Here is a 13078-nt window from a genome sequence, read left to right as displayed (position 1 = left end):
GTTACTTAGTAGTTTCATTTTATATAGCTTGTGCAATTTCAAAATGATTTCACGCTGCAACACTCGCATTACACGTTGCATCACGCCGCAACAGTTGCATTGCACGTTGCAGCAACCGCAATGACCGCATTCGCAACAACCGCAACCATTACCGCATCCGCGACTGCAACCGCAATTTATAATAAGTTTTTTGGCTAGTCTGTTGCTTTGTGCTGGTATACATGTCATTGCATTGACGAATGACGATTTGTTTTCTGTATTGTTTAGGGAACCCTGGCTGAGGTATTGGTACGAGAGTGGCCTGCAAGGGAAATATATGGTAAGTAATGATGTTAGTCATTATATTTGATTTGGTATCATCTTCAACCCTTCATTGAAAATGTGGAGAGTGTATACTTGTGATGCTAAGTTGATGATGCTAATAATAATATTGAACATTTAAAGTAATCTGGGAATTTGGAAAGTTGTTGGATATCATCACTATTGGAAAAAACAATTTATATAACATAAGAGATCTATTTGTAAATGAGATGCAGAGATTATTAGTTTAAAGTCTTGAGGATCCAGCACGGGCATCGTTATGTCTGCTAATCATCTGCCTTGCAAGCTTGTGACAGTGACACGGTTTAGCGATGGCTCGCCTCTACGCTCAATCTGTCTTTGAATGAATCCAGGTTGAAATGGACGAGGAAATTTAACAATCTCACTATTAAGCATTGATACAACTGTTGCCATAGTAGGCCTCTCCTTCGCAATTTCTTGAACACAAAGAAGTCCAATATGTATGCATCTCAAAATGTCATCCAAATATTCTGGATTACATATTTGAGGATCTATCAAAGATACAACCTCATCTTCATTCCATAGTTTCCATGCCTTAAAAAACCAAAAAAATTATAATAAAGACCAGTGTATATGTAAATAAACTTGAAATTATTACAACAGAAAATTGAGATGTATTATGAATGTACAAGCATAATTAATGAATTTGAAAAGACTTACATATCCTAAGAGGTTGAGTGTTTGCTCGTGATTATATAAACTTGTGTTTTTCCTACCGCTTATTATCTCGAGGAGCAAAACTCCAAAGCTAAAAACATCTGATTTGTCTGAAAATAGTCCTTCCATTGCATACTCTGGAGACATGTATCCACTGCATTTTAATTTCACTATCAAATCAACTATATATTATAGCTCTTGGCATGCTAATACAATAACATTAAGGTTCTGCAATTGCATATTTTGGGGACATTTATAAAGAAAAAACATGCTTACTATGTTCCCACAATTCTTCTTGTATTGCACTCGTTTTCGGTACCTCCAAAGATTCTGGCCATGCCAAAGTCAGATATTTTTGGATTCAATTCTCCATCCAACAAGATATTACTTGGTTTTAGGTCTCTGTGTATTATTCTTAACCTCGAATCTCTATGAAGATAAAGTAGACCTCGAGAGATTCCTTCGATTACGTATAAACGTTTTTGCCAATCTAAAACCTTCTTTTTTATTGGGTCTGCAGAAACAATGGAAAGTAAGGTATAGCAGAGCAAGATGCTGCAAAATGCAACTTTTGGTCACATTATTAACAAGATTTTGAGGTATTCAAATGAAAGGCTAGAACATTTTCTGACTTGTTTTTCATTTCATGCACTGAACTTAAAAGTAGAAACAATGTCATGAACTTCTTCTATGAAGGATAAGAAATGAACCACATTTCTTAACAACGGTGAACAATATTAAAAGATCAATTGTAGCAGCACATTATATTTAATGCTTTTCTAATGATGATTGAAATTGATAAAAAGAACAAGTTTAGATGTACACTAACCAAATAGGTAAAAATCTAAACTGTTATTAGGCATGTACTCATAAACCAACATCTTTTCTTCTTCTTCGATGCAGCAGCCTAAAAGTCTTACAAGATTGCGATGTTGAAGCTTTGAAATCACAATCACTTCATTCATAAATTCTTCTAGCCCCTGTCCTGAATCTCTTGAAAGTCTTTTCACTGCTATTTCTAATCCATCCGGCAATTCTCCCTAGATTTTTTTTTTCAAGAAAATGAAAACATATTATCTGACCCTTAGGAACTTTTGCCAAAAATAACGGATATTAAGAAAAATTGTTCGAGTAATAAATTTGTGACTATAGTACTAAATCACCATTTGTATTAAATGTTGATTTTTCATATTCCAATGCAAATTTGAGATATTAATAAATACATTTGAAAAAGAGTAATAAATGCATCAAAAAATTTATAGCGGATCTTACATTTAGGGACAAACTTTTATTTTTATAAAAAAAAGTTCTACATAAAGATGGAGAAAGTGTTACACAACATTATAATTGAAAGATAATTTTTTTACAAAGATTTAGTTTACCTTGTACACTGAACCAAAACCACCTTGTCCAATCTTATTAGCTGAACTAAAGTTATTTGTTGCTGTTGATATGTTTTTGAACTCAAATAAAGGAAGGTCCTCTATTTTAACTTGTTTCACATCTCCAATTAGACTTGCAGTTTGATTTTCTTGAGGGGATTTCCCTGTGGTCAACACAAATAATTGAAAGTGGAAGCTAGATAATTCTGAGTCTATGTCTTATCCTAATTATGAATGCTTGTGACTAATTATCGAAGTCTCAACCAATTATAACTAGTAAATGATGCGTTTTTCAATCAAAGTGGTTGAAAAATGTATCATTTACTACAAGTGATGAAACTTTCATGTCCCTTCGAAGGTGTGGACATATGCTTGGCAGCTTGTCATGAACGGGGCAAAAATATTTAGTAACAAACTTTTATTTCACATGCAAATTTACTCATGTGGTTTGTTTTCATCGGTTGATAGGATAAATACCCTTAAACTATGAAGGGGTAGAGGTTGGCCCAGGGATTAGAAGACCGAACTGGCCAAAAGCTCCATGTAACACTAAGTTAATATTTTTAACTTTTTAAAAATCTTCTTATTATGCTATTTTCTTTTATAAAAATAAGTCACTTAATTTTATGTAGAGTTTATTTTACCCTATTTCTCCTTTAAAATAAAGAGTCCGTATGAGCTTAGTCTAGTTAGTAGAGATATCACACTATATGTGTAGGAGTCCGGGTTCGAACTCCAACACTCCAATTATTCACCTTTCAAGCTAAATTTTCTAGCCATTAAGCTACCTAAACAAATAAGAAAAGCCAAAAAAAAGTCGCGCCAAACATAAGCATTTAATGAACAATAAGTTGTAGAAATAGAAATTACCTGAACGTTTAGAAGCCCATGACCATAAGAAATAGGTACAAGTAGCAACAATAATCGTTGCCACTATCACTATAGATATGGTAATTGCTGTTCCATTTGTTTTCTCATCTGTATCTATATCTGTTAACAAAATTTAATTAGTTTATAGAGATATCTAGTTATTGGACTAAAAGTAGAAGAAGAATTTTTTACAAAAACATAAACTAATGCTACGGTGGACCACTTCACAAGTGGTCCACCGTGAACAAATGATCTATCGAATATTAATTTTACGAAATTCACTGTTGGATTGAAATTCAGTGGTGATTGGCGTTTAACTTGGTAGGGAGGACCACAGTTCGATCCCCTGCAACTGCATTGGGAGGAGACTGAAATCACTTGATCCCAGAACTTGCACCGAACTCTGGACTACTAGGGGTCTCTTCCCTTAGGAATCAGAGGGTGAAAACCAAACAAACAAAAAAACAAATTATAACTATGAGGTGTGCATACTCACCAAGTTTTGAATAAGCTTGACGTATGTAGAGATCTTGTCCACCTTTAGTATAGTTTATGATATCAACAAGTTCACCAAACCACATAACACAACCACTTCCTCCATTCGTCACAAAAATGTTAGCATAACCAGTACAAGAACAATTCCTACGACACAAATCACCACATTCCTTAATCCCCATTGTTGTATTCACAAAAACAGGGGTTTTGGTTGTCTCAGGCAACTTCACATTCACCATTTGATAAAACTCATCACTCTTACAATCCAAATTCGTTTTCCTCACACAACCATCAGACTCAAAATCGTTCACATTCCATGTTCGTTCATTCTTAGGAACAAAACCTTTCATACATTTACAAACAGGGGAAGCATGCGCGCCACATATACTATAAGGGCCACATTTTCTGTACTGATCACAATCATCTGATAAAAATACATACAAATACTTCGTAGTCCAAGTTTTTGTGCTTTGATTCCAAGTAAAATGTTGAAGTTGACCGTACGAATTCAGAACAAGTCTCGAATAAATTGACCCATTTATGGTCGAAAATGAGTAGTAAACACCGTGTTCGTTCCATGAAAAATTAAAAACTATTGAATCTGTATCTTCTTGCATCTTAGCTTCTGGTAGACCGCTGAATGTTTCACCATTCCAAGGTCCACCACGATACATTAATGATCTATCACTACCAACCAGGAAAGTTTCTGGTAAGCCATGAAAATCAATTTTGTATGAATAATCTCCTGTTGAAGGGTTTTGACCTGTGATCTTCCATGAAGTTAAGTGTTTTTCGGTGTTTTTCTCGAAGTTCCAACCCAAGTTCATGGATGGTAACAAAGTATCTGTGGGAAAATCAAAGCTTTGCCATAGATATTTTGTTGGGTCGTTCACGTTTGTTTCTCTTAGAACTAAATTTCCATTATCCAAAAGCTGAAGAACAAGTTGGTTTTTAGTAACTGTTGTTTGATTCGAAGACCATACGAGGTTGTTGTTTGATGATGAATTGAGAAGTACTATGTTTCCATTGTCACCAATTTTGAGAAAGCCATCATTGGTTGAATTATTTTGAAGAGGGTTGTCTCTGTTTGCAACCCAAACAACTGTGTCTTGGCTGTTTTTGTACCATATGGCTAAATAAAAGTTGTTGAGATTTATTCCGGGGATGAAACCAAGAACGAAAGTTTCGTTGGACGATTCGAGGGTCTGAGATGTTCTCAGAATTTGTGACGAGGTTAGGGTATCCGTAGAGGTTGAGATTGTGGTGAGAAAAGATAGTGAATTCATGAACAAGAAGAAGAATAAACCTTGCATGTTTGAAAGAGGAAACGTGAGTAAATTGTTTGCGATGAATCAAATGTATGTATATATGGAGTCGACATTTACACCACCACACACATCAGAGTTTGAATTCCAAAGACTTTACTTATTCACTTTTTTTTTTTATTATTTTTTTTACCACCAGTTTAATTTGGGAGTCGCGCATCAAGTGGTTCAGCACCCTCCCGATCGCAGTTGCGGAGCGTCGTCCTCCCAAACATTTGGTTATACTTTTTCCGTTTTACTTAAATATTCATAGCCTTTTTTGTTAATTATTCTGAACTAAATGTATAACTAAATGTATGCCTGATACTTTGTGGGTTTATTTTTGGAATATATTATATTTGAACGTACCATGAACCCAAATGGCGTACCGACTCTGTATACCCCCGCGTACCCGAATTCGTACCGCGTACCGAAGTGAATTGCGAACCGTGTGACTATGATCTTTACATACCTAGATTATTCAGAATTTGGTGAGTGTGCATAGCTATAATTTTGTTTATTTTTTCTATGATAAATATAATGTGTATAAAATTTATCTTCAAATTTTAGTCCAATAACTAGATTCTGAACTAAATTATGTAAACAGCTATAGATACAGATGGGAAAAGAAATGTTACTACAGCAATAGTTATAGCTATAGTGATCGTGGCAACAATTATTGTTGTTTCTTGTGCCTATTTCTTTTGGTCTAAACGTTCAGGTATTTGTATTTCTACAACATTTATTATTTTAACTTATATCTCAGAACTAACCAAACATATATGCATTCAAATTTCTATTACACAAGTAGTCATAGATTGCATCTCAGTTAATAGAACATCCAAGAAGTATGACAAGGTTTACTGTGTTGAAGAATAATACCTGTTCAACTTTTAGTCCAATTAAAAACCAAATTCTGAACTAAATTTTGTTAATTATTCAGGTTATGGTGATCCTGCTTGGTCCAAATTAACTAAGATATGTCAGTCATTCCAAATTAATTAATCTTCATGTTGATTCATATTAAGGCTCTATTTTATGTTTGCTACATTATAGTACTATATTTCAAATTTACGTCCATATATACTGGATATTTATTCTTCTTTGTTTGGTTTTTTTAAGGCATGGAAACTGTGGAATGAAGAGGAGATTATATCTTTGATTGATCCAGAAATATGTAATCCAGATTATGTAGATGACATTTTGAGATGCATACATATTGGACTTCTTTGTGTGCAAGAAATTGCGAATGAGAGACCTACTATGGCAACAGTTGTTTCAATGCTTAACAATGCATTCATTCAAAGGCAGACTGAGCATAAAGGAGAGTCATCTCAGTCTCAACTCTCAACATAGTCATGACTCGAATTCGAGGAATGGTGTCACTATCACAAACTTGCAAGGCAGATAACAGTCATGAAGATGCCATGGTTGAAATAACTACCTATAGCTCACACCAAGAAATTATTGACCCTCAAGAGTTTAAGCTACTATATGTTTGAATATGAGTTTGGTTATAATGTTAAGTCTGACCGAAAAAAATACTTAAAATACTCCTACCTCTTCAGTTACACCCCTAACCGAAAAAAAATATACTCCTACCTCACTTTTATTGTTGTATTAATCATTTAGTTCTTAGGGAAAGGAGATCCTGATAATCTGGAGTTCGTCTGCGAAGTAAATAAAATCTGACCAAAAATTGATAAGGGTGTGGAACCATGCAATTTTTATAAACAAGCAAGCCTCAGTTATGGAAGTGGTGGATTTGATTAAAATGGCAACTAATTAATACTAATAATACTAATAGAAGATGCTAGCAGCAGAACTAAGAAGAAACTAAAATCAAACTAGCTAGTAATACTAATAGAAGATGCTAGTTACATTTACACTAAACACCAATTAATGGATCATTATCATAGTCTATCACTCACAAGTATGGTATGAAGTGCTTGTAGAGAAAAATCAAATCCAGAATAAGCATGAGAGCACAAGAGGTGGGTTTCCAGATAGCGAAGGAATGGTAGTAGAAAAGGATGATGAAACAGCGAACGCCCCAGACATGTCCGATGACACAGATAATCATTGCAATGCGGACGAAGAGACGGTTGATCTTGTGGTGGAAGTGGTCGAGTAATAGAATAAGGGCATAGGAGAGAACGGCGGAGGAGAAGAAACACATTAATGAAACCATCACAATACAGATATTGTTGCATAAAGTTGCTCTTAGCAACAAGCTGGTAGAAGAGTCGAATGTTATCAATGTTAAGATGCAGTTAAAAATCAACATCTTCTCCAAAGCATATATTTGGTCATGTGGATGTGCCATTTTGTGATGAGAGTGAGGAAGGAGAGGGATTGAGATTTTGATATAAATTGTTGTTTTATTATTGAATTGAAAGTATGCAGGCCACTTGGATTAAATACAACACTGATTAGGCTTTTTTTTTTTTTTTTCATTTTTATATTTTATTTTTGTCGAATTTACTTTTATCACTTATACGGTGAAGATTTTAGAATCGAGACTTAGTCTAACTCAATCCTACAAAATCAGTTTGTAAGGTGAGAATTGCCCTTCGCGCCTATCACTATGGACTTGGTGCGCGGATATAAATTATGGATGGACCGATTAAAAACCTGATAACAGGCGACCCAATGGATCATGGAGGAGGCTCAGATACCATCTTGAAATTGAGAGTTGGACTTAACTAAACCCTACAAAATCAACTTGTAAGGTAAAAATTATCTCTACTTTATGTACATATTCAGGTCATCTTAAAACCGATGTGAAACTTCTTTAACATCTCATATAAGTAACCAAACATAATAAAGGTGAATTATTTGGTGCAATGTAACTATCATTTACCTCCAGGGACGGAGCCATGTATATGGCTGTGTGGGCTGGTGCCCCCACTTTAATTATAATTTGCTACTACTAGTACTACTATGTAATATGTATATGTGCATGTCACTTATAATGCATAAATTTTTAATTTTTTTTGTTTTCACTACCAGTTTAATTTGGTTCGGGATTCAGTTATGATATTAAGTAGTTTCAGCGTCTTTCGATCGCAGTTGCGGGGGATTGAACCGCGACCCTCCCTACCAAGTTCAACGTCAATCACCACTGAACCAACTAACGATTGATAGATTTAATTAACTATATATTACCACAAGAACAAATGTATTTGTGTACAATTTAATAGTATCTAAGTTGATAGTTTGGCGCATTGTTTTTTTTTTTTTTTTTTTATATTTTAAATAATCGTCTTGCTAACAAGTGTCTCTTATTAAGAAACTAAAAAAGAAAATAGAAGAGATTTTTATTTTTCTCTTGAAAAGAACAATTTTTTTACTTTTAAGGTGTTTAGAATACACAATTTCTTAAATGATTTTTATATATTTATATTTAGCTTCTTAATAAATATATTTATGGCACTTATTATCATTTGCCTTTAAATAATAACAAAAACAAATTCTGGCACAGCAATTATTGATCAGATTTTAGTTACATCACAATCGAACACTATATTACCATGACTCCTTCTCCCGTGAATTAGAAGATTAATTTTAAAAAAATTAGAAGATTAATTTTAAAAAAATTCTTGTTAATATATTTTTGATTTTGGCAATGTTTGGAATAATAAAACTACAAAAAAATATTTATGATACATATCAGTATATATACATTGAAAATGATATGTTATATTTTTAATATCATATTTTTACTTACTTAAATATTGCCCCTACTTCTCAAAGTTTCTGGCTCCGTCACTGTTTACCTCAAATGGATTCTGCCCTCGAAAGTGATTCATATTCAAAGCTGGAAATCCTAGCTGCTTTCCACGTTGTGTGTTAAATGTGAAATCAATTCTAACCCGCTCCTACTAATTTTACCATCTTATCATTTTCTATCGACTGATTGCACTGGTTTTCTTTTATTAATGTCTCGATAGTGAAGTAAAATGTAATTTTACTACTCCCTCCTGTCCTTTTTATAAGGAACACTTAGGACAAAAAATTTGGTCCTTTTTATAAGAAACTTTGACCAATTTTCAAATGTTTTAAATGTTCAATTTCACTTATACCCTTATTTATTATGAGAGAGAATTTAAAAATAAGTAAGTTAGTTGAATAAAGAGTAATTAAATAAGGATATACATGGAATAAATTTAAATTTATAAGAGTATTAAATGAAAATAACTATGTTAAATGTGCTTTGTTGGTCTGTGTGATTTTTTCAAAGTATTCCTTATAAAAAGGACCGGAGGGAGTATTACATTAACTATGGCAAGGTGTAGGTGGTTGGATTTACTCGACCGGCCCTTTCTATGAATACATAAAGTTGCCGGACGGTCGAACATTCCTAATTTACAGGAATCCTTCCCTAGAAATGATGATGGCCATTCTAATGACCACAGTCAGTTATGTAATCAGTCGGATTTTGGTACGGATTTTAGCATCTATTGGAATCGACGTAGATCATCTCAAGGTTTCTTTTTGACGTTATATACAAAGATAATTATTTTGTATTTCTTATCCCATTTGATTTGATGCAATTGGTTTAATATTGATAATCTATATGTTTACAAGAATAAAAATGATTTTTTTATATTATACGCAATTTAAATCGACAATTTTTTTTATAAAAAAAATAAATTTTTTATATTAAGGGACCACTTTTATATTTTGCGCAGGGTCTCCTAAAACCCGGAGACGCCTACCTCCAACTCCAAGTAGTGACTATATCCATGGTTGGTCCTTGAGTCATTAGACTTCAAATGTCATTAATTAGATAGAAATCATAGAATGCCTACAATCACAACCACTATGTGCATAAGTCATCCACTATGAATCGTGAAGTAGGCATGGCAATCGGGCGGGGCGGGGACGGGTTTTGCCCTCCCCAAACCTAAACCCATAAAGTTCGGTTTTTCCCAAACCCGTCCCAAATTCTAGCGGGGATAAAAATGATAACCCCAAACCCATACCCAACGGGGATCGGGTATCCCAATCGGGTTTCGGGTATCCCCATTACGCCTCTTTCCACATGAATTTAGATTGTATTTTAGTATTTTTTTATTAAAAAAAAAGTTAAACGTCCAAAATTATTTTCTCTCAACAATATTTTTTTAAATAAGAAAAAAAATAGAGAAAATGGTTTGTTTAATACTCAAATTAAAAATAAAAATTAAATATATGAATGTAATTTAAGAGATTGTTTAAACGTTTCTAATTTAAAAAGATGAAATCTAATTTTTAGTATAAGCGAGACGGGTTCGGGGTGGGTATCAATGTACCCATTACCCGCCCCAAACCCATCTTTTGAAATCGGGGAAAATCCAAACCCGAACCCAAACCCAGTCAACTCGGGTTTTCCCCGTCAAAGCGGGTATGATTTGGGCGGGTACCCGCAGGTATGGGTTTTATTGCCATGTCTATAGTGAAGTAATGAAAACAGAGCATAAAGCATCCATTATTTTGATTCTAATCCTTTCTTATTCTTTCCACTCTTCACTTAACAACAAATCAGATGCACACAAACAATAATTAAAAAATGTTCAGGAAAGGAGAAGATAGTGATAAACATGGATGGATGATGATAGTGATAAACATGAACCGGTCATCATTTAGCTAACTACACTAAATTAAAACTATAGCAGATCAACAAAATATGGCTAAGAAATAGGATTCTTATTAATTGGAAATGAAACTTACCAAATGAAATAATCAATTCATTAATCGCACCATATTCATTAATTCCATGTAATTTATTTCCATCTGTCAAAGTTAGCAACTCAAACATTAAAGGAATTCACAGTTGCTATTTTTATTTTTATTTTGAAACAATTTTAGACTTTTAACTTAAAAAAATATAAAGAAATTCAAAATTATTAAGGCGGAAAACAGAAACAGAAAAAAATCGCACAGAACTAAAGAGAGGGAAAGAGAGCAATAGTTTCTTAGAGGATACATTATACTTATCTATGCCAATGTGAGAATTAAGTATAGTTTTAACTAAAAATGTAAACTATATAAAAGGTAGTCTCCAAACAGTGTCCATTAACAATAACAAAATTAACAATTTAAACCTTGTTAGTCATGGATTATGTTGATAAATAAATTTGAAGCCATGATTATACCTTCAAATTGATAGACTTTCCAACATCATTTATTTGAACTCTTTCATATAAATAGAATGTTTTGAAAAAATATTATAATCATATAGTGTTTGTATTTGGAAAAAGCTCTAATCATAGGTAGAGGGGAGAGCCATGAGCCCATGACTACAACTTACTTTTTTTTCTTGACAAATTTGAACACATATTCCATTGTGCTTCTTTTTATTTTATCCCCACACCAATTAATTAACTCTAAGAATCCAATGCAGATTCCTTCTTTACTTGCATGAAGGATTGAATGCGAAACATGTATACTACTCAAATTCCTTGTCACTAGACTAAATATAGTGGTTTAAAAAAAAATTCCTTAATTGGTTACAGCTGCTAGCATTTATAATGATATGGATGATATATTATTTTCATAGATTGCTAATTTTAATTCAAGATGAAAAGTATTTGTCCACAGTCTGTTTTATCTATATACACAATATAATATCCACAATAATATAAATAGAATATATAGAAACAGAAGAATAATGAATACCTTGAGATGATCTACGTCGATTCCAATAGATGCTAAAATCCGTACCAAAATCCGACTGATTACATAACTGACTGTGGTCATTAGAATGGCCATCATCATTTCTAGGGAAGGATTCCTGTAAATTAGGAATGTTCGACCGTCCGGCAACTTTATGTATTCATAGAAAGGGCCGGTCGAGTAAATCCAACCACCTACACCTTGCCATAGTTAATGTAATACTCCCTCCGGTCCTTTTTATAAGGAATACTTTGAAAAAATCACACAGACCAACAAAGCACATTTAACATAGTTATTTTCATTTAATACTCTTATAAATTTAAATTTATTCCATGTATATCCTTATTTAATTACTCTTTATTCAACTAACTTACTTATTTTTAAATTCTCTCTCATAATAAATAAGGGTATAAGTGAAATTGAACATTTAAAACATTTGAAAATTGGTCAAAGTTTCTTATAAAAAGGACCAAATTTTTTGTCCTAAGTGTTCCTTATAAAAAGGACAGGAGGGAGTAGTAAAATTACATTTTACTTCACTATCGAGACATTAATAAAAGAAAACCAGTGCAATCAGTCGATAGAAAATGATAAGATGGTAAAATTAGTAGGAGCGGGTTAGAATTGATTTCACATTTAACACACAACGTGGAAAGCAGCTAGGATTTCCAGCTTTGAATATGAATCACTTTCGAGGGCAGAATCCATTTGAGGTAAACAGTGACGGAGCCAGAAACTTTGAGAAGTAGGGGCAATATTTAAGTAAGTAAAAATATGATATTAAAAATATAACATATCATTTTCAATGTATATATACTGATATGTATCATAAATATTTTTTTGTAGTTTTATTATTCCAAACATTGCCAAAATCAAAAATATATTAACAAGAATTTTTTTAAAATTAATCTTCTAATTTTTTTAAAATTAATCTTCTAATTCACGGGAGAAGGAGTCATGGTAATATAGTGTTCGATTGTGATGTAACTAAAATCTGATCAATAATTGCTGTGCCAGAATTTGTTTTTGTTATTATTTAAAGACAAATGATAATAAGTGCCATAAATATATTTATTAAGAAGCTAAATATAAATATATAAAAATCATTTAAGAAATTGTGTATTCTAAACACCTTAAAAGTAAAAAAATTGTTCTTTTCAAGAGAAAAATAAAAATCTCTTCTATTTTCTTTTTTAGTTTCTTAATAAGAGACACTTGTTAGCAAGACGATTATTTAAAATATAAAAAAAAAAAAAAAAAAACAATGCGCCAAACTATCAACTTAGATACTATTAAATTGTACACAAATACATTTGTTCTTGTGGTAATATATAGTTAATTAAATCTATCAATCGTTAGTTGGTTCAG

The 13078-nt window shown here is 32.7% G+C and overlaps 2 protein-coding genes across 2 annotated transcripts; one reads left to right on the top strand and one right to left on the bottom strand.

Moving 5' to 3' along the window:
* Window positions 1–292: 292 nt before the first annotated feature.
* Window positions 293–5059, bottom strand: LOC123907973 (receptor-like serine/threonine-protein kinase SD1-8). Its single transcript, XM_045958457.1, has 7 exons — window positions 3748–5059; window positions 3258–3371; window positions 2382–2593; window positions 1829–2039; window positions 1276–1513; window positions 1003–1153; window positions 293–876 (listed from the first exon to the last, which is right to left on the bottom strand). Exons 1-7 carry the CDS (start codon window positions 5057–5059, stop codon window positions 592–594), a joined length of 2523 nt encoding a protein of 840 aa, XP_045814413.1. The 3' UTR covers window positions 293–591.
* Window positions 5060–5507: 448 nt separating this feature from the next.
* LOC123904517 (G-type lectin S-receptor-like serine/threonine-protein kinase At1g11300) lies at window positions 5508–6406 on the top strand. The gene is made up of 4 exons (XM_045954174.1): window positions 5508–5541; window positions 5658–5771; window positions 5817–5908; window positions 6173–6406. Exons 1-4 carry the CDS (start codon window positions 5508–5510, stop codon window positions 6404–6406), a joined length of 474 nt encoding a protein of 157 aa, XP_045810130.1.
* Window positions 6407–13078: the final 6672 nt, after the last annotated feature.

This window comes from Trifolium pratense, linkage group LG2, assembly GCF_020283565.1.
Source record: "Trifolium pratense cultivar HEN17-A07 linkage group LG2, ARS_RC_1.1, whole genome shotgun sequence".
Taxonomy (NCBI): Eukaryota; Viridiplantae; Streptophyta; class Magnoliopsida; order Fabales; family Fabaceae; genus Trifolium; species Trifolium pratense.
This window is presented reverse-complemented; position numbering and strand designations above follow the sequence as displayed.

What these genes read in the sequence shown, in the direction of transcription:
- LOC123904517 (XM_045954174.1), top strand. Translation starts at nt 5,508, where the DNA reads ATGATCTTTACATACCTAGATTATTCAGAATTTG. An exon ending in CTTTTGGTCTAAACGTTCAG is followed by an intron (nt 5,772 to 5,816) that starts GTATTTGTATTT and finishes CTTATATCTCAG; the next exon opens with AACTAACCAAACATATATGC. An exon ending in CATCCAAGAAGTATGACAAG is followed by an intron (nt 5,909 to 6,172) that starts GTTTACTGTGTT and finishes GGTTTTTTTAAG; the next exon opens with GCATGGAAACTGTGGAATGA.
- LOC123907973 (XM_045958457.1), bottom strand. Translation starts at nt 5,059, where the DNA reads ATGCAAGGTTTATTCTTCTTCTTGTTCATGAATTCACTATCTTTTCTC. An exon ending in TCAAGCTTATTCAAAACTTG is followed by an intron (nt 3,372 to 3,747) that starts GTGAGTATGCAC and finishes TTTTGTTAACAG; the next exon opens with ATATAGATACAGATGAGAAA. An exon ending in TTTAGATTTTTACCTATTTG is followed by an intron (nt 1,514 to 1,828) that starts GTTAGTGTACAT and finishes TTGTTTCTGCAG; the next exon opens with ACCCAATAAAAAAGAAGGTT.